General features: G+C 39.6%; 1 protein-coding gene and 1 long non-coding RNA gene across 5 annotated transcripts in view; one reads left to right on the forward strand and one right to left on the reverse strand.

Annotated features, from left to right (window-relative positions):
* LOC110840298 (uncharacterized) overlaps positions 1–23,093 on the reverse strand; it is a 346,592-nt gene that overhangs the window by 114,636 nt on the left and 208,863 nt on the right. The window lies entirely within an intron of this gene.
* On the forward strand, positions 12,588–17,758 carry LOC110840297 (uncharacterized). 4 transcript variants are annotated; one of them, XM_022085224.2, is made up of 4 exons: positions 12,588–13,038; positions 14,720–14,930; positions 15,450–15,651; positions 16,338–17,758. In XM_022085224.2, the coding sequence occupies exons 1-4, from the start codon at positions 12,640–12,642 to the stop codon at positions 16,462–16,464; spliced, it is 939 nt and encodes a 312-aa protein (XP_021940916.1). In that variant the 5' UTR covers positions 12,588–12,639; the 3' UTR covers positions 16,465–17,758. The 4 variants fall into 4 exon arrangements, with proteins under 4 accessions (XP_021940916.1, XP_021940917.1, XP_021940919.1 ...); XM_022085225.2 differs by having other exon boundaries at positions 15,453–15,651; XM_022085227.2 differs by having other exon boundaries at positions 14,720–14,924; positions 15,453–15,651.

A 23,093-nucleotide genomic window follows, 5' to 3' on the forward strand; every position in this document is an offset into this window, starting at 1 on the left:
AACAACCCAGAAGACGGAAATCTTGACACACAAGTAGGCGTGAACGCAGACCGTAGGCCCATAACATGTTAGGCGACAGTTTGCACTCGGAGCACAAATATAAGTCTTTTACTGATGTTATTCATTAAGACTGTCACGTGCAACTCAAGTGTCAAGGTTATGAGGAGTTTCTAAAGAAGTTTCCATGTTATAACTCGTCAGCTATTTTCAAATTGCGGGGGAAACTACTTTAGTATGTTGTACGGACAGCCGGTCTTGGCCAAAATTATAGCCTTGTAACTAAGTTACACTTGTTACAGCCCAGATAACCCGCTCTTTAGTATTTTTCCTACAAAGATTCTTTCCGCGATGATAACTGTTCCATCTGTCCGTTAGTGGAGCCAGTGTTCTTGGAGTCCCGAGGCACGTCTTCCGCTTACGATATTAAAAAATCCTGTTTCATATGAACGACTTGCGCCTGACCGAATGCACTGCGGGGGCAGTGCATTATGGGACTGTTACGTCACAGCATAAAATGTATTCACGACAAGTACACAGCATTCAACTTTACGAGCATTTCACTCTGCGCATTGCTAGAAGTACCCAGAAATTTACACTCGACACAATTTTATCATAACCTCAGAACAGCCCTTAAAAGTGACAGACAGAGTTGAAAACGCAAATGACTCAAAAATATACGTAAGAAAATTTAAGAAATTTCACGAGCGGTGAGCACCAGTTGACAAAATGAGACGCTCTGTTACAGAGTCGTCTCGGACATCCTTCTTCATGTTTTCTGCTACTCTTATTGAATGTACAAATCCTCAAATAACTGAAAGATGCGGCCCGGTTGTTGGTATCCCTGCTTCACATCGCCGGAGAGTCTCTGTGTTCCTTCACTCCCTCCAGGAAAATTCCAGGAGAGGATAGCAGCATCCTTTTGCGCAGATGGGAAAAAAGGACGCGCTTAAACCGACGCCGAGAATGGCGACGCCTACTTCAATTACAAACTAAATCACGAGACGTATGAAGACGCCATGATTGTAAAGCACGCGGTACGGACATTTGCCATTGGCAATTAAGGTGTTAAATTCACCGTATCAACTGTTTTGGTCTGGTCATGTAATCTGCACGAAAGAAGGATGGAACACCAGACGTTTTGATAGAGAAATCTCGTAAAGCGAACAGAAAAAAACCGAAATGGACATCGATAATATTAAAACGGATGTCAATAAATTTGTTGGTCTTGTGTGACTCACGACAGAACCCCCAGCAGGGCACTCTCTTCTCTCCGTGGTATTAAAATTTCGGGTTCTGATGGCAGAACGCACGTTGGTAGGTGAGTACCGAATATCGGGTCTACAAAGCAGTGGACGGATAAACTCACTTTGAAGAACTTCACAGTAAAGGTAACCGCAGTCTTAATACTAGCCTCATTTGATTCCTTTGTAATTTAAAATAACGAATAGCCAGAGAGGAAAAAAAGGTCACAGAGCATAATTCATTCCCAAAGTTGTGCTGCACCTTTACTTAGTTGGTAAAATTTAATATTCATTGAAATCCTTCTTACTTTAAGTTTCAGAAAGTTTCGCGATATAGGGACTCCAATTAGTTGTAAGTCATTAATTAACTTAAGATGTTATCCGAATTGACTTCGCAGCGCTGTAACTAAGTTATGAAATGAAATTCCTTCTCAAAAGAAACGTTCAACTTATACGTTCAAGCCTATAGAAGGGTCGGCGAATTTGTTTGTAGTTTGTTTCCATGACAACGAGATTTACACAAAAGACACTTGAAACTGTTCCGAACAATCGGGTGGAGTTTTTAATATTTTCAATTCAAATAAACATAAAATCAATATAAAAGCTGAAAGCATTAAATCTAGCATGTTACACGTATAAAATTAACTAATAACTAAGAGGTTACGTCTGTCTGTCAATGTGTCTGATTACATAACCATAATTAAATTTTATAGTGGTAATTTAAAATAAATTTAAAGCGCTAATTTCATTGTAGTTTTTATAGTCCAAACTTAGTCTTGTTATGAAACTCTAATCCAGTTCTATAAAACTCCGTGTTTTCTGAATAAAATTTGTTACCGCCTAACAAGAGCTTAAAAGATTCCGTTTCTTCAAAGTACACACTTTTTGCGTTAGATGTTAATTATGTATATGAAAGAAACGTGACGGGTGTCGAACCAGAGCACTCATACTTAAATGCCGTCCACTGGGAAACGGCGGTCCATCACTTGTAGTGCTCAAGTTCTTTTTAGAGCACATCATAATATTTTCTTGTCACATCAGGGCACCTGAGAATTTGAATCCCAAGACTGTCAGTCTTGGTTGTCAATATTTCATTGTTTATTTCTGCCACAAAAGCGTACCATAACACGAAGAACAATACAAAAATATGTCACAATTTTTATATTGTTTAGGATAGGTATACTTAACGTCACTTATCCTCCATTACTTACCGCTGAAAGTGTTAGAGAGACCGACATTACAGTTCAGCAAATCGGTATTTTATATTTACCGACCTCATTGGATCTCAGAATAATCAACTACTGCTTTTCTGAATACCATGACGCTAACATACAAACACACCGCAGTTTTCTGAAGATAGGACCCAAAGTTTAAAATACTATTTACATTATTTTAACAGAGATGTGAATGAAGTGTCTATGAGGTCGAAACATTATTAGTGTAGTCTGAACGAGCTTCGAGAGTTAAATGGTATTTCGAAGTAAACGTTTAGGGAAAATTTCATATAAATTACTATTAATCGTACCAGAAACTAATAGAATTTAAAGGCTTATTTTTCATGGGTGTCAGCCATAGTGTCTTACGTTATGGGAGGAACACATATCGAGGGTGTTGGAGAATATTTCGATCTAAGATGAGAGAAGCGATGAGTTTAGAATCCTGAAAAGTGATTTCTACGATTGAGTGAATTGGCTAAATCCTAAATGAACAATTCCTTTAACTCCAGGACTTAAATCTTACAGGTAAAACGTCCTTATTACCAGCGGAACGATGGCTAGCTAGTATCCATAAGAGTAACAAAAACAAAATTAAACCGTTAGCAGTAATTTGTTCTGAAGCAATTTCGGTTTCCAGCACGTGCAGAATACGTAAGCACTCAATTATAATTATATTTGTCCTCATTTGACATCGACTAAGAAAAAGCCTTAATATTTTCACGAACAAATTTGCATATAGATTGAGCAAAAAATGGGAGTGCCTATAAATTTCAGGAGTACGGCAAGTAATTTCTGTTCTTTCATTCCTTCATTCGGCCTCGGCACCAGTGAGATGAGACAAGGAATTCCGCGTACGAAAACTGGATGTGACAACAAGCAGCTAAGATAGCACAGTGGCCACTAGCTCCAAAGGCCAGGTTTCGATTTCAGAGAGGGGCGGGAATTCTTAATTTCGCCTAGGAGCCCACAGCACGATACAAGACTTGCATCAACTCCAAAGAAGTACAAAAGATCGCGAAGTATGCATTCAGAATAAAAATATTTAATTCAAACCTAATTTAAAAGTACAACCATGAAGACAGATGGACTAAGATATCACTGAATTATAAACCTAATGGGCCGAAAGGTAGACCAAGAAGACGATGGAGAGAAAATTTTGTGACACAGTTAAGAATTGTGTAAAAAAAAAAAAATTTCCCCCCGGAATTTGTCCATTGTATAGATACTTCGAAAATCAAAACGTTTCGAAATTATTTCTACTTCCGTCTTCAGATGACAGGAGGACGATGGTGGGTCCCGTGACCGACTTTACCTCAAACCTGGTTCTCTTGTACGAGGTGCGATCGGAAAGTTTCAAGACTGCGCGTATAAAAACCCGTACACTTATCTCAGGTATTAAATTCATCCATCACCCTCGAAGTAGTTCCCCTGGGAGTGAACACAACGATCCCAAAGATGGTCGTCCAGAACGCTCGTCATCATCGACAGAGGTTCGGCCATTTTTAAAACGTGAATGCCACACAAAAGTTTGTGCACGACCCATTGCGGACTCCCCAAATGCTTGCTTTAGCATTTCATAGGTTTCCGTAGCCGTTTTGGCGAGTCTTTGGCAAGAGATTCAGGCAGAATCGCAGATGGTGCTTGACAGGCTGACAAGGAAAGATTTCCAGGGGATGCTTCCAGGCTTGGCAGCGGCGCTGGGATCGTTGTGTTCACTCCCAGGGGAACTACTTAGAGGGTGATGGATTAATTTAATACCTGAGATAAGTGTACGGGTTTTTATACGCGCAGTCTGGAAACCTTCCGATCGCACCTCGTATCTGAAGACTGGGGCAGAACAAACTTCCAAAAGACCGACTTTTAAAACACCTAGACGATGGGTTAAGTCTAAAAATACAATTGTAAACCTGACAGCTGAGAATGGATTTTCTTCCACTGTTGGCAAGCTGCATACGAAACAGACGTTACAATCTGTCTAGCCACTCATTTGTTGCTTTGTATCAAAATAATGTTTACTTTCGTGGGCTGATATTGGGCGTGGAATATCCAGGTGTCAATCAGACGTTATTAGTAGAGTTGGCGGTAAATTGAGCGGAACGCAGGTTTGTGGGCTTCACCTCTGTCTTGTCACGACTGAGCGATCACTTTGATGGTCACTAAAGGTAATTATGGCTGTTTTATGAATATTAGACTTTATACAAATGGACAACATTACAGAAATTTTATACGTGGCTGATTCTGATACAAAACTATATAGGAAACGAGTCTTATGAGCACGATGTAAAGAAGCAAACGTGATATATATGAACGAGATTCAACTGGCTGACTTTCGTTAACATGGTTAAGAAAAGCCGGGTTATATAAAGCGGAATTTATTGACCAACTGAATATCTATTACTCGTTACAGAAAACATTTTAGCTATACAATTAAATACGAACATTCTTTTTATTTTTTTTTAATATCCTCAAAGCGTATTTATGGGTTTCGTTATGATTCTCCCTATAAACAGCGTTGACCAGCTGATCTTTGTAATGGTGAAGTGCTGTGTTTTCTTTTCGGTACGGACTGAATTCTTAAGTATCGTTTATGCGGTCTTCGGCTTGAAAGGGTTAATGAGATCTGCACTGTAAGCCAAACAGACCTACCAATATCTCAGAAGTAGCTACTTTTGTTAGATTTGAGCTTCGTTACGAGTAATAATTACGTCAGATCGAGTCGAATCAACTTTAACTAGGCCGAAAACTTTTAGTTTCCACCTAAATTATAAACATTTAACTGAAATTAGGTGAGTAGAATCGGAAATGCGCCCATTTTCCACACACTCCGTCAATTAAACGCAATTTCGTGCGACGCTTAAACACAGGTTTACGGATACCACGTCACAGGCAAGCTTTTTAAAGACAAGTCCTGCACGTGAAGAACACTAGCGCCGTTGGAAATCTTCCAGTGCTTACAAAGGCCGACACTAAAAGGTCAGAGCATTCTCATGTACTACATCGTTTCCGGCGGATATGAACTTCATTTTGAAACATCAATCTTCCCTGCCCATCAATATAAGAACACACCCACCATTCTTTTATATTCGGAAAGTAAGAATCAACAGTCCGTCCGTCTACGGGTCGTATCAGCGTAGTGCGAGGTTCCATCAAGATTAACACTGAATGGAAGACGTTTACGACATCGCTCGGTTGAGAGGCCGACTGCTTTCGTGTCACGCCTTACATAAATCCTGCTACATTACCCTTACAACAGCATAAATAAAACGCTCTGGTAATAAAACCTAAAGGCTCAGCAAAGTTTGTAAATAACATGAACCGCCATTGGGCAAGACACCATAAATCATTGTCTTGCAACCGATTTCTCAAAGATGCATTTTAATATCGTCCACCAACCTGGTGAATTTCACGGCGGCGAATATGAAGACAGCTGCCTTTTGGGATGTAGCGCCGTGTAGTCTGGCAGTATATCCAAGTTTCGGATGTGGTTCCTGCCTCCATCGTCAGGGAGATGTATAAATTAACCCTGACCCTGATGATGGAATCAGCAAGGATCTCTGAAACGTCGGTAAATTTCTACCGGACTACGTGGTCCTACGTCCAAAAAGACAGTCACCTCCACTTTAAAACCATCCCCCAAACTCATTTCGACCTACGAAATAATTTTTGAAAGAGATTTGCCCTCCAAAATTTTGTATTCATTTACCAGACTTCTAAAATGCGACGTACATGTACAGCCAAGCGCAAAAAAGAAAGACTCAGCATGCACTCAGCTAAAATTAGTGTTTATATATACAACTTCTGTTTCAGACTTCTTCCGCGGGGAGACATTAGCTTCACAAGAACCTTTCGGTCGTAAACTGTAACCTTAGAGATGATCATCGCCATGAAAAAGTCCGAAAGGAAATTCAATCCAGTTCACATCTCATTGCTTGTCCCAAATAACATTCATTTTAACTATGTTCACCTTCTAATGCAGAGTCCACCATGTTGTAAAATTAAATGTACATCCCCGTGCTCTACGTACTGTCATGCAGCTAATTTAAAGGCCAATGCAAGGGGTTAATATCTTGGCAGCTTTTTCTAGGTCTTCCAACTAATCACTTTCCATCAATATCAAATCTAAAACTTCTTGACGATGGTGAAGAGTGAATTGAATACAATTTTTCTTGGATATTATCCATCGTCTAGTGAATATAAAACGTAAAACGACGTTTCGGAGATGGGACTCTATCTCCGTCTTCAGGTTTTTTAATCCCTATCTCCGGACCTATGGTCCGGAGATAGGGGTTAGCTCTATCTAGTGGGCCCAACTGTGTAGGAACCTGAAGACGTAGATAGAGCCCCATCTCCGAAACGTCGTTTTACGTTTTATATTCACTAGACGATGGATAATATCCAAGAAAATGTTTATTCAATTGACTTTCCATCAATATTCTGTGCCAGTTTCTTATTTCACATCCGGATTATAACAGCGTAAAGGACTTTCAACCCTCCGTTGACAATACCAGGAGACGTTCAAATCACCAAGTTCCACACTACGTATATTTCACCATTTCTTCTGTATCAAGTTGAGGGACATGACCCAGTATTTTTTCAGCAGCTACCGGCTTCTACCAATAGTATATTTCCCTGATATTAAATATTGTCAATTAACATAAACTGTATTCCTGTCTCAGAAGATAATTCAATTGATTACAAGGCACAATGTATTCTGCTTTCCTGTAGTCCCTGTCTGTACTCATCAGTTACTAGAAAAGCAGACTGTATTTTTGTCCCATCTCATCACAGAACATAAAATAACGAAGTAAACAGAGTTCAGTCTAGCTGTGACGGTCGGTGACGTCACAAGAACAATTTCTAGTTTATATAACGGCGCTGTCAATATCTCAGAGTAGGCTATACGAAGTGCGATCGGAAAGTTTCAAGACTGTGTCAATAGAGGGCGAACCGGATGTAGTACGAGCTTCTGCCGCTAGGGGGTGCGGCCTACATTCATAGTGAATCAGTGTGCCAGCCGGCATCATCGAATTAGCATTTGTTTCTTAGTTACGGGCGATTTGGTAGTGCATTACACCGACCCTCCTGCGATTTCGGAATGGCGTGTGCATCAAATTTTGCCAAAGACTCGCCAAAACGCCTACGGAAACCTATGAAATGCTAAAGCAAGCATTTGGGGAGTCCGCAATGGGTCGTGCACAAACTTTTGTGTGGCATTCACGTTTTAAAAATGGCCGAACCTCTGTCGATGATGACGAGCGTTCTGGACGACCATCTTTGGGATCGTTGTGTTCACTCCCAGGGGAACTACTTCGAGGGTGATGGATGAATTTAATACCTGAGATAAGTGTACGGGTTTTTATACGCGCACTCTTGAAACTTTCCGATCGCACCTCGTATAGCGTTTAACGTTAACATTAATGAGTGATAAATCTGAAAGGACGCGGAAGGAAGTGGTCGTGGCCGAATGAAACGAATACTATTTCAGTGCCGCAACTATGAACTCATTGCCTTGCTGTTAAGACTGTACATTTCACCCAACATTATTGGCTGCGAGTAGCTTGTTTGTAACTTGTAATGGTCGCAAGAGGGAACGCAGTGTAATTAACTAACCAAGAAACTCCATGGAAAATGGTCTCGGTTCGTGTTTATTCTGCTAACGTACAGGTATTGCTCTTGGTTGGTAAATAATTTACATTCCGTAACCTTTGTTGCTTTGTCATTGCTTTGTTCTGAGCAATGTAACTGTTATGGGTGTCCCTCACTGTAATTTATTGCGCTCTTAAATGAAATTCGCAGGAATTATGGACAATTTTTTAATAATGAGACGAGACCAAAACGCGAAGAGGAGAATTACGACATTTAATCCATTCTCAAGAAATATTCACATTAACACAATCTAAGAATTACACGCAATGCGAAATACAAAAAGCAAACAAAACACAATTCATCTGCACTACCCGAATTTAATAACCACCCAAATTTTTTCAGGGTAAAATGAAAATTTAAGTACTTTTGACATAACTAAAGTATTTATTTTAAATAAGTATAATACTTCATTAACACTACGTATTTCGGTGTACTGACATCATCAGGTGTGTCATGGTTTTATACATTTTAAGATTCACGTTTTCAGATAACAGCCGGGAAGATGAAATATTCTGAAATCCATGTCAGTAAGGGCTCTCCGAATTTAACCTACTCTAAAGTTCGTAGCGAATGAAATTTCAATTTGTTATTGTCGTTCACAATCATACGGACTTCGCCACATTTTCGTATAAAAAGTGTTCTGAACAAGTTCTAAACCCGGTAAACGACTGTTACACAGAAGAGAGACTGATACCTTTTTCTGCAAGCATTTTCTAATAAATCAATGTTAACTGGGGACTTGGTCGAATCCTGACCTCCACATCTAAACAGTTCTCCCTCCGTCCCCGTACCACCACATATTTTGCAGTTGGTACAACTGCAACCCTGTAGCTTCGTATTACTGGACACTAATTGGCGCTGAACACACGTCGGAGTTGAAACAAAAATATATAATCGTCATTATTTCATTTTTGTTTATTCAGCGTGCATCATCAGGACGGCTGCCATGGTGACCCTTCATTTTAATCACAAAGTTTACCTCACGCCGTATTTAAAATAACGTAGAACTTATCAGCTCCTTCCAATCATTTAACGGTTTCATCTGAGAGGACTAATTCTGTTATGGTTTCTTTGATTCCTAGAGGCTGGTTTTCTAACAGTAATTCGTATATTTATGTTTTAAATCAAGAAACAAATATTTAGTTCTCAATTAAGGTCTTCCTAGCAGGCGTAATTGTAACTTTTACCATTAAGAAATCGCCCTGATAATGGAGGCAGCAAGGACCACTGAAACGTTGGTAAACTTCTACCACACTGCACGGTACATCAACCCAGAAGACAGCCATCCTCTCTCACTATCACTGTATATTTTTAGTGGTCGTCCAAATCATGTTTACATTGGAACTAAATGTTTTTTGCCATCTTAAGAGCAGTCCCGACACTGAAACACGAACCAAAGCTGAGAAGAACACTGAAGTTGTACGTGAATTATCCCGGGATATGAGAAGCGTGTTATTGTTTGCATAAATGAGAACGGAGTTCACCTGTTGAGTTCAAGCAACGAAAATTGCGGTAACTAATTTATACGAGCTCCCATCCAGCTTCAAATGTTTCCGAGAACATTTCGTGGAAAATCTGCCATATAACATCACTCTGGGTTTGATGATCACTTGTATGAGAAACGAATCACCCGCTGACAGAGCTGATGTACAGCTGGGCACAGACAGGTCTGCAACACTGCAGATTGAACGTCAGTACTACGGCTCCTTATTTAGGGAGCACCGGGTTCATACCCCGGCCCCAAAATCGACTACACTCACCGATGTTTGTCCAGGCAAATTCTTCGATGGTACACCAAATTAGGTTAAAACCGTTTCCCCCTAATTCTTTTCAATTAATAATTCATTAGTCATACTATATATTAATAATTCGATGGTATATACCCCTAGTTACTGGTGCCGTTGTTAAATAAATCACACAGCGAGACACCAAACTCCGCTGTCGATATGACCAATCATCAAAGCGGAGATTTCACTCAAATATCTTGTGTATGGCAGAAAAATGTCGAAAAATGTTTAGGATAGAAGTTATGGAAAAGGCGGGCAAGGTTATGCACCTGCAAAGAGTAAGCAGTGATTGCTCTAAGCAGTTTACTGCTCAGGGAACGAAACTGAAGTTTTTTTTGTCATTCCTGAACAAGACGTCTTAATGAACTGCACGCTGTTGTCATATTGAAAGTCGTTTGTCTGTGGGATGCAAGAAATCTGTTCTCTACCTGTACACTGTAATTTTGTACTCCTTAAGAACAAACATTGCTAACTGGGCGCAAACAATAGACCCAACAAAGTTTATATCGAAATATAAAGTTCGAGATTTGCAGATAAAAAGAGTGGGTGAGCTGAACACCTTATCTGAGAAGTTCCGTGTTCCAATGTTGGTTTTCTGACTCAATGCAGTAGAAGACAGACGTACGCATACTGATTATGCAGATACTTTCTATTGATCATTGTAAAAGACAAACAAGCCACAGGAAGAAAATCTGTATTTACAAAGAGGCTTCAGAAAGTAAGAAAGTGAGTTTAGGAGGACAGAGTAAACGTCGAGTTGCCAGATCACTGGACCTGAGCTGGGCTCTGTCCAAACTTCATATCCCGAAATGCAAATATGGAAAGAGCTGGAAATATTGATTTTTCAGCAAGGGGTAATTCTGCTTATCTCAGTCTAAAGCAAAATATATAAAGTAAAAAATATAATTGCTACTGCGCACTCTCAGCTGCCAGGGTGTCTTTAGAGTACGCATTTTGCATCTTTGTTTTCCTTTGCATGTAAATTTAACTTACATTTTTATGAAATATTACTAAAAATATTAAAATGCGTCATTCACAACAATAAATATGTTGCATGCATATTCTTATACGCTTATCACACATAGTTTGTTAGTACTTAATCCGCTAGTTCAAAGTTATGTTGTTCCAAGAGTGAAAAAAATTTCTCCCAGGAGTTTTGAATTGAAAAATATTAACGAGATTTATAAGGACCTATGGACCATGATATGTTTATACTACGAAGATGCCAGCAGTTGTTTTAAAAGTAACAGCAACTCATGAATAATGGAATTTGAACTGCTGAGAGAGGCCGCAAGGGACATGCGAGCGGCACGTACAAAAGGACTTTAAATTATGAATTCCACTTCAAAATGGGACAGACCGACTGCAACTGTTCGGTTTGGAAACGAACGCATTTCCATGAATTATAAACTTCGCCCCACTGCTCTCTTCTTAACTAACTGACTGACTGACTAACTCTCTTATAATAAAATCCATACTCATATATCACTAACAGGTAACAAATTCCATCATCGCACAAGACCCTGATCCAGTTTATCCTCATAACATTATTATATTTTTAAAATTATTCTTTTTTCATGTTCTAGAGTCTTCTAGAGTCGCTTTTCAAGAAGTTTCCAAACCAAAATTATAACCAGATTTCTTGCCTTCTCGATCGAATTACATGTTCAGTATTGATTAAATCCTTTGATACTGAAGTTCATCGAAATAAATTTTAAGCATTTAGTCCGTACCGCAAAGAAAACACCACACTTAACCATTACAAAAATCAACTAGTTAAAACTGCTTAAGTAAATAACATCTATTTACACTGAAAATCACGTGAAACACAAAATTCAGAGTTACTGACTGTTAAAGCAAGTGGTACATATAGTTACCAATGGGCTTCAAGGGATGAATCAGTGCGGGGTGCGTGAATGTAACTGGAGATTGCTTTGCGCCATACGACGTTAGATTTCCACAGATTAGCTTAAGACAGTAAAATATAAGTAATCTTTCTTTAAAAGCTGATAGGCGCCTAGCTAGTCAAGGAATTCTCCGCCTTTTATGAAACTCGGAAATCCATCCCTGTTTCACAATCTCCACCAAATTCGAGGCTCTGAATAAAACTTCGTATTATTTTGGATTTATGGTATTCGTCATCACCCACCCCGCCTAACCCGAAGCCGGAGGACGACCCTTTGTCGACTGCCCCCAACTTTTTATTCAATACATGCAGATTTAAAAGCCAAGAATAAGAAAATGACAAATTTAAAATTCCTTCATAATGCTGAGTTCGTTTTTAACGAAAACACAAAATATTTATTTTGTGCATTTCCTTGGTAACCCACGATTTGCACTGTTGAAAAGAAAGAGTCTCTTTAACTCATAATTTACGAAGGTAACAGTAATGGTTTCATTCAACCGATATTATTAAATTACAGTGACAGCGTTGACAAACAAGGTAATTCGTCTTTAACATTGAACCCGATTAAGCAAATGAAGGATTGTTCTTGCAGGCAACAACGAAATTACCAGAGCCACCGACACGCCTCCAAGTCTGATGGTGCTAGGCGTTCCTCCACAATCATGTCTGCGTTGATCACTTAGTTCTTCCTTGAAGTGACTCATATTCACAATTACCGTTCCACTCTTATATCCATACATTAAGCTACCGTCTGCCTGATCACTCCCCGTCTCACATATATAAGACGTCATATCCCTTCCTGTAAACGGGCGAGAATAGGCGAGAACTTCGTGGCTACAAAAATGTCCTCTATCGGAGGCGCGTCCTCAGATGCCGCTGACAAACACGAAACGACGGGAGAAACCGGGAAGATGATCCGGCTGAACCAGCCTGACGCCACGTGGGGGGAACAGCTGTTGAAGGCGGCCGCTGACCTGGCAGGCACTGACCACGACGGGTCGGATTCCGAGCTCTCGGACACAGACAACTTTCTAACCAAGGGCGCCTTTTTGTTGACGCCGAGTCACGAACTCAGTATGGAGAAAGCCAGCAGTATCTGCGAGAAGATGAACTTTAAGGGTCAGTTCTCCCTCACCAAGACGGCCACAGGCATCCTGTTCAAGTTCTCGCACCCAGAGGATTACCAAGCTGTGTTCAAGAAGGGCTTCCATAAGGTGACGAACGCGAGGTTCTACAAAAAGGTGAGTACCTCGTTTTCAAAATGCGTGTTTTGCGTACTGTCTTGGCCAAGATGTGCATTTAATGCATGTGTTAAACACATAAAATGTACCACGCCGTACGGATTCGTGAATTATTTTACTTTGCACTTCGTTAAATTCACACCATGCAGACAGAATGTTTTATAAACAGAGATCATCATATAAAAGAGCCCTGGGAGAGAAAAAATATATAATTTAAAGGTAGATCATCAGACGTCACGTAAAAAAAAAAGTTTAATAGCTCAGAATTAATTTTTATGTTTGATATCGTCCTTGACAATTCGCCATTTTGTGTTGGACAAAGGGGGCTCAAGTACTCCCAGAGTTTGTTCGCACGTCTGAAATATGATTTCGTTCGACGCAGCACAATTCCCGCACTTCTGGTGCCAGTTATAAGGATTTCTTTCCTCTAGATGCCGCTGCCCTAACAGAAGTTAATTCTCAGGGGATGCTCAACTCATATTTCCCGCAACCCACAATAAAAGCCTTATGACCTCTCAACAGAACAACATAACGACATTTACTTCTAGGAACACAATAAACCAACTGGAACTGAGTGTGTTTGAGAACATGGCCTGAGCGGGGCGAAGTGACAGGATAACTCAGAAGAAATTGCATAAAAAGGGTCCATAATTTGTAATCTTCACACTAGATGATCAGATCGTGACAGCGATAGCGGGGGCGGGGACATGTAGCGCGCATTGGTACGATGAGAAATGCGCACAAAATTTTGGTCGGAAAGCCTAGAGGGAAGAGCCCAGTTGGAATACATAGACGTGAGACGGTATTATTAGAACGGAAAAAGGAAAATAGAATTGGATACGCACAGTGTTTGGAGCTCAGACTACACTATAATTACTCAAAACAAGAGTCATTGCAGGACGTAAACATTTCTGGATTTTATAATCCTAGGCTGAATGCAGGCTTGATATTACGAGGCAGTCTCGACAGGTACCCGATCTGACCTGCGATAGTTCAGCCGGATTTAACTAAATACTAAAATTTTTATCGGTATTTATTATTATCATTGCACAAAACTGTTCAACTCCATTCATATTACTGGTCTCACAAGTAGCACCTTCTGGCAGAGGATTCCAACGGACACGTAGGAGGAAAAGTATTTGTTATATACAAGACATTTTATCATCTCATGAGGTATTTAAAGCTTGCCAACGGAATACCAGTTGTCCCGCAGAATGACTAGTTAAAACAGAGAATATACATTCAGCATCTTTCAGTTTTCCAACACAATTAATATACTGACAAGTAAACTAACCGATACATGAATTGGGTAGCTGACTTAAAAAAAGAACTCACTGATAAATGACACAATCAATCAATATGTAGATATTCAACAAATTCCGTGTCTCTGTGATAATGGAACTCGAAGGTTCATCATGAACACTAAAATTTGATCAAATCTCCTCTATTCCTCAAGGATATATTTTAATATTATGTTCCATCTTCTCCTTTCCACAAGACACATTTTGATACTGTCTCGGGTCTAATCCTCCCCATAAGATTTTCTAGCCAAATGGATCCCAGTTTAAAAACCAAATCGGTGAAGTGACCGGAAAGCGACAGTCACGTTCAACTTTATGAATGAACGCACTGTACTATGAAAGACATTAAGCCCACAATGAGGCATGACGATTGCTTCCAGGTTCCTATCCCGTGTCGACCGCAGAAGACCTTTACAGTGTTTGCACTGGAGATCCCAGAAGACATTCCAGAAGAGGATATCAGACACTCCATGTACAAGTTTAACTCTGTAGTCGAGGTTATCAGACTTCCTAAGGACACAGGGATAGGAGGACCGTCAGGAACAGGCTCTACCACCATCGAAAAATCTAATTCAGCCAATCCAGGTACAGGTTAGTCGGAAGTGAAGATCATTCTCTGACTATACACCACGACATCAAAGCCCACGGGGAGAATCGAGGCTACGCGCTACACATTATGTAATATAAGGGGATGAACACCGAGATTAATGGTCTGGTAACTTTACATTCGGTGATAAAATTCATCGGTACACAATGGATAAGAGGTTGGATGGGTTCCACAGTCTGGCAGAAGTATACCGACGGTTCACAGGTACTTGCTGTCTCCATAATCAGGGCGATGATGACCCTGATGATGGAGGCAGCAAACATATCCGAAACTTCGACTTACATCTACCAGAGTACACGACGAAACATCCCAAAAGACAGCCATCAACACGCAGGTGAGTTTTTGGATAATACATTCGCATATTTATTTGTTGTGCACACGGTCCTTTATTTAATATAAATAACGAACTCACAACTCGATGAATATACGGACTTAAATCTGGACCCAATCTTGACGTAGCTGAGTCGAGATCATGTCATCACAAAGTATTTATGACCTCCTAGCAGCCGACAAGACGAGTGGGGGGTTACCGGTCATCGTCCCGCCACCTCCGCTGGTCAGAGTGACTCTCGCCTCACTGGAAGAATACAACATTCTGCTCCAGAATGGACTGGACTTCTACGGCGCCACGTTCTTCCCCACAGAAGCCGCTGTGTCCACGTCGGCGGTACGCACCAGCGGGAGGAAGTCCGTCTTGGGCAACAGGTGAGTCGACTGGCTCTACAGCTGACGAGACACCCAGCGTCCCCTCAACGTGACTTCTCTAAAGAACGCCTGCTTCGATTTATACACGATTCGTTAATGTTATCTCTTCATTCGCGCTTTAATTTCCTACGTGTTCTCAGCTTTTAGGTTTTAAAACATAACTTCTGTGCTCATTTCTTGTTGCCAAAGCATGCTACATGTCCCGCCCAACTGAATCATCCACATTCAGTCAATCTAACAATATCAGGTAAACAGGACAAATTGTGAAGACCATCTTTTTTTATTCTGTCGGTCTTAAGAATTTGCCCTTTACTTGAAATACATTCAATAAAAGTGTGGAAATGAAATAAGTGTTTTTACAGATAAACAGAAACACAACTTTACTTATATGAGATCTGACGTTCTCGCAGCCGTGAAGATATTTATATTGGAATTCTTGTTTATGGCGTCGTACTGACGTGATGGTACATCTCAGCTTTTCGGAGAAATATTCTGCTCCAAGTACGTATAACTGGAATAGTTTCATTCTCGCACCTTCTAAACACTCGTCTACCTACAGGACTACGAGGTCTTAGAACCCATAAGACAGACGTCGTCTCAGCTTTATTCGTTCATGTGTGCGACAGGCCATCAGTGGCTGACCTATCTAATATTAACGTTAAAGTCGCCGTTCTGCTTGTCCGCAGGGTGTTCGACGTGGTAACGACTTCCGGCCAGCGGGTGCGCGACATGCTTCCGGTCTTCGACGCAGCTGGATTCTCCAAGATTCCTCCACCCGCAATAAAAACGATTAAGCCGCGCCGGGCCAACTGATGCGCGCGACCCACAAGTTGCTACTGACGTCACGCGAGCTACGGAGCAAATACACAACAACCACCTGGTCAGGCCACGACACTTTTCAAAAGCTTCGGCTGTCAGGCTTTTAGACATTCTCACGAAAATTCCATATTTCATTAAGTTATGTAAATTATTCTGAAGAAGCAGAAGGGAGGTTTTTTTCCACCCAGTGCTGCTCTGGTACACTCTGTAACTTTCAATTTAAATCTGAACCCACAAAACATGAAATTATGGGCGTAATGTCAGAACAATTCAACACTTTTACATGCAAGACAGCGTTTAATAATACGAGCCAGTCACTCCGCAGAAGAGTCGAACCGGTAACCCTCCAAGTACAAACCATGAGGGCCACGAAATAATTAATTATTTGCATCGAGAATATGGATTATGGCTTCATATTTATCGCGTGTTCTTTGCACGAAGTGCATAAAACTAAATCATTACATAGGGATCGTGTCTGTCTGTCTGTCTTTCCACGTTTCATCACCGAAACTATAAGACCTACTTCGATTAAATCGAGAGCTTAAGGGCAGGGATCTAATGCTAAAATTGGTACAGCCAATTTTATCTTGGTTCGTATCCGAACAACATAAAACCTGCCTCAAAAGGAGATAAAAAACAATATTTTTCATTTTGCTAAAAACGTTTTGTTGCACAAACAACTTGTTCATGAAATAAAATAAAGATATCACTGATATCCATACTCCAAAATGAAACACATTACAGTGTAACACGTCACCTGTTTCGCAGCATATTTTTGGTGTCATGTATTATCTTTGTTACAGCAATTTTCCATTACCAGTAATAAATTAAAATTGAACGCAATAACGTATGCATAATCGCAAAGCAGGGTACACCTTTGCACTCTTACAGTTTAAACTACAAGAGAAAGTTTTCTAATCGAGGTATTTGCACACAGTACACACATACAGGGTGTCCCAAAAAGATAAACACACAGGTTATTATCCCGTATTATAGTGTATATACATCTTTATGCGACAACCTGTACACACAATTATTTCACTGTCATCTCTAGAACCTCTTCCCCTTCCAGCTCGCGTCCGACAAAGCCAGCTGTAACTTCCTACGACCATTTCATCAGGAAAGCGTTGTGGCCAGAACTCTGTAATCTAGTTTTGATGTGACGTCAGAAGAAACAAAAGAGAACGCTCCGGAAATTCTCTAGTCTTAAGACCTTAAAGTACACGAAGGAAGAGGGTGTGAAATTAATGTTAAACAATAAAATATTTCACCTCTTCATAAAAATCAACTATGTTTATCAAGGCATTATTTCTTGCTTGAATACCGAACATGTAAATCTTTGATTCTTTAGTTTTGATAAAAAAAATGCTCAGGTTAATAGATAATGAAGAAAAGGAGAGAGAGAGAGAGAGAGAGAATTCTGTGAGCAAAACGGAGAAAGCAGTTGGTGTATATAGTTGCCACCGGACTTCAACACTTTAAAGCCCAATGGTAATTATACATCCCACCTACTTCAACGATCAGTAAATGTCTATTTTGTATTTACGCGTTTCGTATGAAACAGCAATCATTTCCTTAAACTGAGTTAACCAACTGATCCCGGTTATGGTGAAGGGTTGTGTTTTCTTTGCGGTAAGGACAGAGTTATTAAATATTATTTAGACGAGCTTAAAGTGTCCCACGGGCATTGCCTGGGAACCTTCTAACTAGAAGATTCTCTTCTCCCCACCAGAAACAAAGTTTGTCTTACTTCTCCCCCACAATATTCTCTTTGTTTCTACTCTTCTGCTATCCTTCTAACCCCATCTCTCTCTTTTCGGCTTTAAAGGTTTAAAGTGACTCCCCATGTCAACATCAAAATTTCAACAAATGCGACCCTCCTAAGGCTAATAACGAGATTCAAAATTGTGCACGAACGCAGTCAGCTTCTCAACTGTCCTCATTTTTCTTCATTTTACCTTCCCACTTCCAAATGCTATACCTACCATTACCATAAGGACGAGCTGGCAATGCCTGGGAACATTCGTAAATGTAATTTATGACCTATGTTAAATGCAGTGTCTATATCTGCCCCCCACTTTCTCTTTTATCTTCGTCTTCAAAGGGTTAAGGGCTCATACAGAAGCAGAAGGGCGTAATGTTAAAGCCACTAACTGCCCTGGATCGAAGCATTTGAATTAATGGGGCCATTTGGAATATCTAACAGTTCTGTGGCCACAATGCAGATGTTTCCAAGTCACAAAAATTAAACAGCCATTATTCAAATTGCTATACGACCCGAATCGCGTATATGAGCGGATTTTACACTCTGAATTCAATCGAATGAGTTTATTGGTTTTAATAAACGGTAAACCGCAAAATTACTGCAGTTAAGGCCCGTGAATGAGACTCTATTTAGTAATAAAATTCGTTCAATATTTATTTCCTATAGCTACAGATTCCACGTGAACAAAAACCTGTAGTTGTTCTTAGCCAAATCGGTACCATCAAATTCATGTTACATCTTCATTCTAACAAAAGCGGGAAAAGATTTAACCCTTTGAAGACGAAAACACGACACAACACCATTACAAACATCAAATGGAATCCCTCTTTATTCTGAGAATCATACAAAACCCTTAAATACAAAATTCGAAGTTAATGATTATTTAACCAAGTGGGACATATAATTCCACTTAGACTCTTTAAAGGGTTGAATTTTAATTGAAGATATAAATTACTTTCACTGCCTGAGAGGCGATTATAAGAGCTAGGGCAAAGCTTTAGACTGTTTAAAATTAATACTTTTTTTAGATTCTATGTTTTTGCGGTAGCGCTGAGTTATCGAATGTAATTTAGCTGGGCTGTGACACCTAGGTTTCGGAGGAAACTTGGTAACCATCTGCAGGACCAAATAGTGTCGCAATCCACAAGGCCATAACTGAAATTCTGTATATTTATTATAGTCGATTCTCGATTCCATTGTGTATTGTGTAGAACAAGACATTTCTATTTCGTGGGTACCTACAAATTTTATTTAACACAGTTTCTTTATTTGGATAGATTCACTTAGCCAAATACACACAAAACATATTAAATTATTAAGTAAATTTTAATCTTGAAATTAATTAAACTGAATGAAATATGTAAATGTCCACCAGAACCTCTCTACGGGCAAAGAACAAAAAATCAAGCAGATTCTCAAGAAATACAGCCCTTAAATTTAACCAATTAAACTAAAATCAAGGTTGCCAGACTGAATATTTGTCGAGACACATTCAGCAAGCAGCCAGTATGGTCGATATCGGGTTAAATTAAAATCGATCTTACAGAAATCGACTCTGAATTGAATTCAGATGTCTTAGAATCGTGCCAGTACACTGGATTTGATAATGTGACACTGAAGCCTCAAGATCTATGACCACAAAACAGTCAGCGATCAGTCAGTTTGCTGACTGCTTACTTTTTGTTCACTTGAGGTAAAATTCCGTAGTCTAAAATTAGGTAAAGATTCGAGCCGAGCGACTCAGATTGCTGGAACCATACACAGTCACTGTTTCACTGATAAAATACAACCCTCAATTCCCCTTCTCCCGTTTATCCAATCACAGTGCGATATCGCGTCGCGATAATAATTAAATTGTGCACACAATTCTCGTGTGGTTACAGGCCTGCTCCATGTCGAAACACAGACGAATTCTGATTCAATTACAAACGCGCCAATTCGTTCCCTCTCGGTTAAAACTGCTTTGGCTCCTGATACAGCTGACTCGGCATCTTCAGCGCAGACTTTTTAATCACTATTCGATTCACACTAGACGCGAGGTCCAAGCAGTCAGCGGTCTATGGATAAGAGATGCTACAGTGGCCTCAGATCGACTCCTGCCATAGTCGATCACCATTTCAACTGTATTTTGGGAGTTCTGGGGTTCTTGAGCAATACTTTCAGCTTGAAGTACAAATTCCAAAGACACTGAACTGTAGTGTGTCAACTATAAATATTATTACTGCTCATGATCGTTATTTATTTTTGTTTATTTATCGACGATCTCAATAAATCCAAAAATTAGGTGAATAAACAACTGGAGACGATGTCGAAGGAAGCTGATTTGGGCTATTATACCACCAATTGTCTGCAGGGGCTGAGGAAAACCACGAAAATTTTTAGTCGTGATAGCCGACCTATGAGAAGAGATTTCAACCCAGGTACTTCAAAACAATCAACCGCGGCTAATAACTCTCCCCGGATTAAGTATGATTTAATGAGAATTTAATTTTACGTTTCAGAGTTTCTTTGGCAACATAATTTATACTGTTAAAAATATGCGAATTGTTAAGAGCTCGCAGAAGATTTCACATTCACTTTAGGCACCGAATTTATTCAAAGCAGGAATAAGCGGTTTTCATTAACGAGATATATCGTTCGTAACATGGAAAGGATTAAGAAGCTGCCGTGGCCTATCTGAAGATACTATCGAAATATATAAGCATAAAGAATTTCAAGGTCCCCATTAGGATTCAAACCGAATGCCTTGAAGTGACTACGGAGGATGTAGAGAACAGCACTTGTCGCTGTCCAACAGATAAAGGCGCAACAAGTGGACAGAAGCTCTGCCGTGGGATGAAACAGGAAGCAGAAATAGACGCTGATGGAAATGAAACAGAAAATCACTTCGTGAGCTACCGCTCAGATTTATGCCTCATATTCCGGACATCCCGGGTTAGAGGTTTGCCCGGGGTAAGCCATCCTAAGTTTATTTCGTTATTTTCTGCTCGGTACATAAAAGAAAATTCTGAGATTCTGTATTAAAACAGCTTATGGCCGCTTCCTACAATGCCATCCCCATTTCATCATACTTAATTTGATTTCATCCGACGTCATATCGCCTGTACAATATGGTGTCGCGCAGTTAAATGAAACAAGGCAAAATATTAACAGAACCGGGCAGTACTGCAGACTATCTCTGTTTTGCTCAAATGCCCTTTTCTCAGACGCGAAATTCTGTTCCTTGCCTTATAGAAATAACAAAGATAAGATGAGATGAGAAACGATAAATTTAAATGAACACTCAGGTGACCAGAGACATTTACATAACTAGAATCTTAATTGTTTATACAAAGAATGGGGGCGGGGCGTGGGGTCCAGCCGTCGAAGGAGTGACAATTTTAACTATCAATTGTTATGTTTTTTACACTAGTATTTTAATATAGGAAAATGTATCGCTTTGTAGTCTGTAGTCTGGTACAAGTTTACCAACATTTCAGAGGTCCTTGCTGCCTCCGTCATCAGGTCAAATCATCAGACCAAAAATTCTAGTGAGAATTTTTTTTATTATTTTTCACAACCATATTAATCAACTGACAAAGTTACTGTTTCATACCAAACACCGATCTTACGTGTTTTCGAAAGCAGATGTTACGACAACAGTTATCGAACCGAACGACAGCAAAATGCAGGGTGAAACAGAAAGGGACGGGAAGGAAAGACTTACTAACTTATCGCAAAAATTTGCCTAGCCAAGATTCGAATCCGAATCCCTGCTGTATATTGCCTTCTGAGCCCCCTTTCTGTGGTAATTAATTTCACTGTGTCTCATCTCATTCCATGCCGAAGCCATTGCAACTTGATGAATTTCCGCCTTCTCCCCAATATAGGCAGTGACATCTCTTAGTGGCGAAGACAAACTACCAATAAAACAAGCAACCAACGCTCTTAATTTCCTGGACCAGCTCAGGACACAGCGGGGGTTACGGGATGGACTGGGAAAACAAGGCGGCTGCAGCAGTTGCACAGAACAGGACGAAATTAAACAATGACTTAAGCTACTTTCCACACACACATAAGCAAATCGACTACATTTTCAGAATTCAATTTACTAGTCGAGTTGACAAATTTCACTATTGAATTCTGCTATCTAATGGCAACTCAGTAAAATTTACATCACCTCAAACACTTTCATTATTATTATTATTATTATTATTATTATTATTAATTGAATTGAATAGAATAGAATTGAATTATTATTATTATTATTGAATAATAATTCAATCCAAATGAATTGAATTATTATTCAATATTTTCTGCCTTCTACGTATCCTCTTCGCAAACATTATAATTATTTATATGTTTATTAGTATTTGTCTGTCAAAGACTCTTTGTTGTTGGCAAACAATAAAGAAAATGAATGCTGATTTTATTGTTATACAGTGATGAGGTCGTCAAAGTTGCTTCCAAAGTCCGGATGGAAATGGTATTTATAGCAAATGACAGGACCTAACAATACATAAATTTTCAAGATTTACTACTACTAACAACAACAACAACAACAACACTATTTTCACTCAGGCATACCATCATTACGACTTACGAAAGACATAAATGTTAAAGGGAATTTTGTCTACAGCACTAACCTGTTTGAAACCATAATTTGTAACAAGTTACTTACGAAAATGAGACATTTTTATGTAAATGTACAATACAAACTCACATAACGCAGTTCACCAAGATGGCATAAAGGAAGACCGATGGTATAATATTATTCTACTTGTAGAAATTCAAAGGTAAAGATAAAATTATTGTCGTATTGTTAAAGAGTATGCTCTGAATTAAAACTAGTTAAACAAGGTTTTCTTTTCCTTGTCAA

This window comes from Zootermopsis nevadensis, unplaced genomic scaffold (assembly GCF_977971745.1).
Source record: "Zootermopsis nevadensis isolate Lab colony 2312 unplaced genomic scaffold, Znev_1.0 Znev_ptg000015l, whole genome shotgun sequence".
Lineage (NCBI taxonomy): Eukaryota > Metazoa > Arthropoda > Insecta > Blattodea > Termopsidae > Zootermopsis > Zootermopsis nevadensis.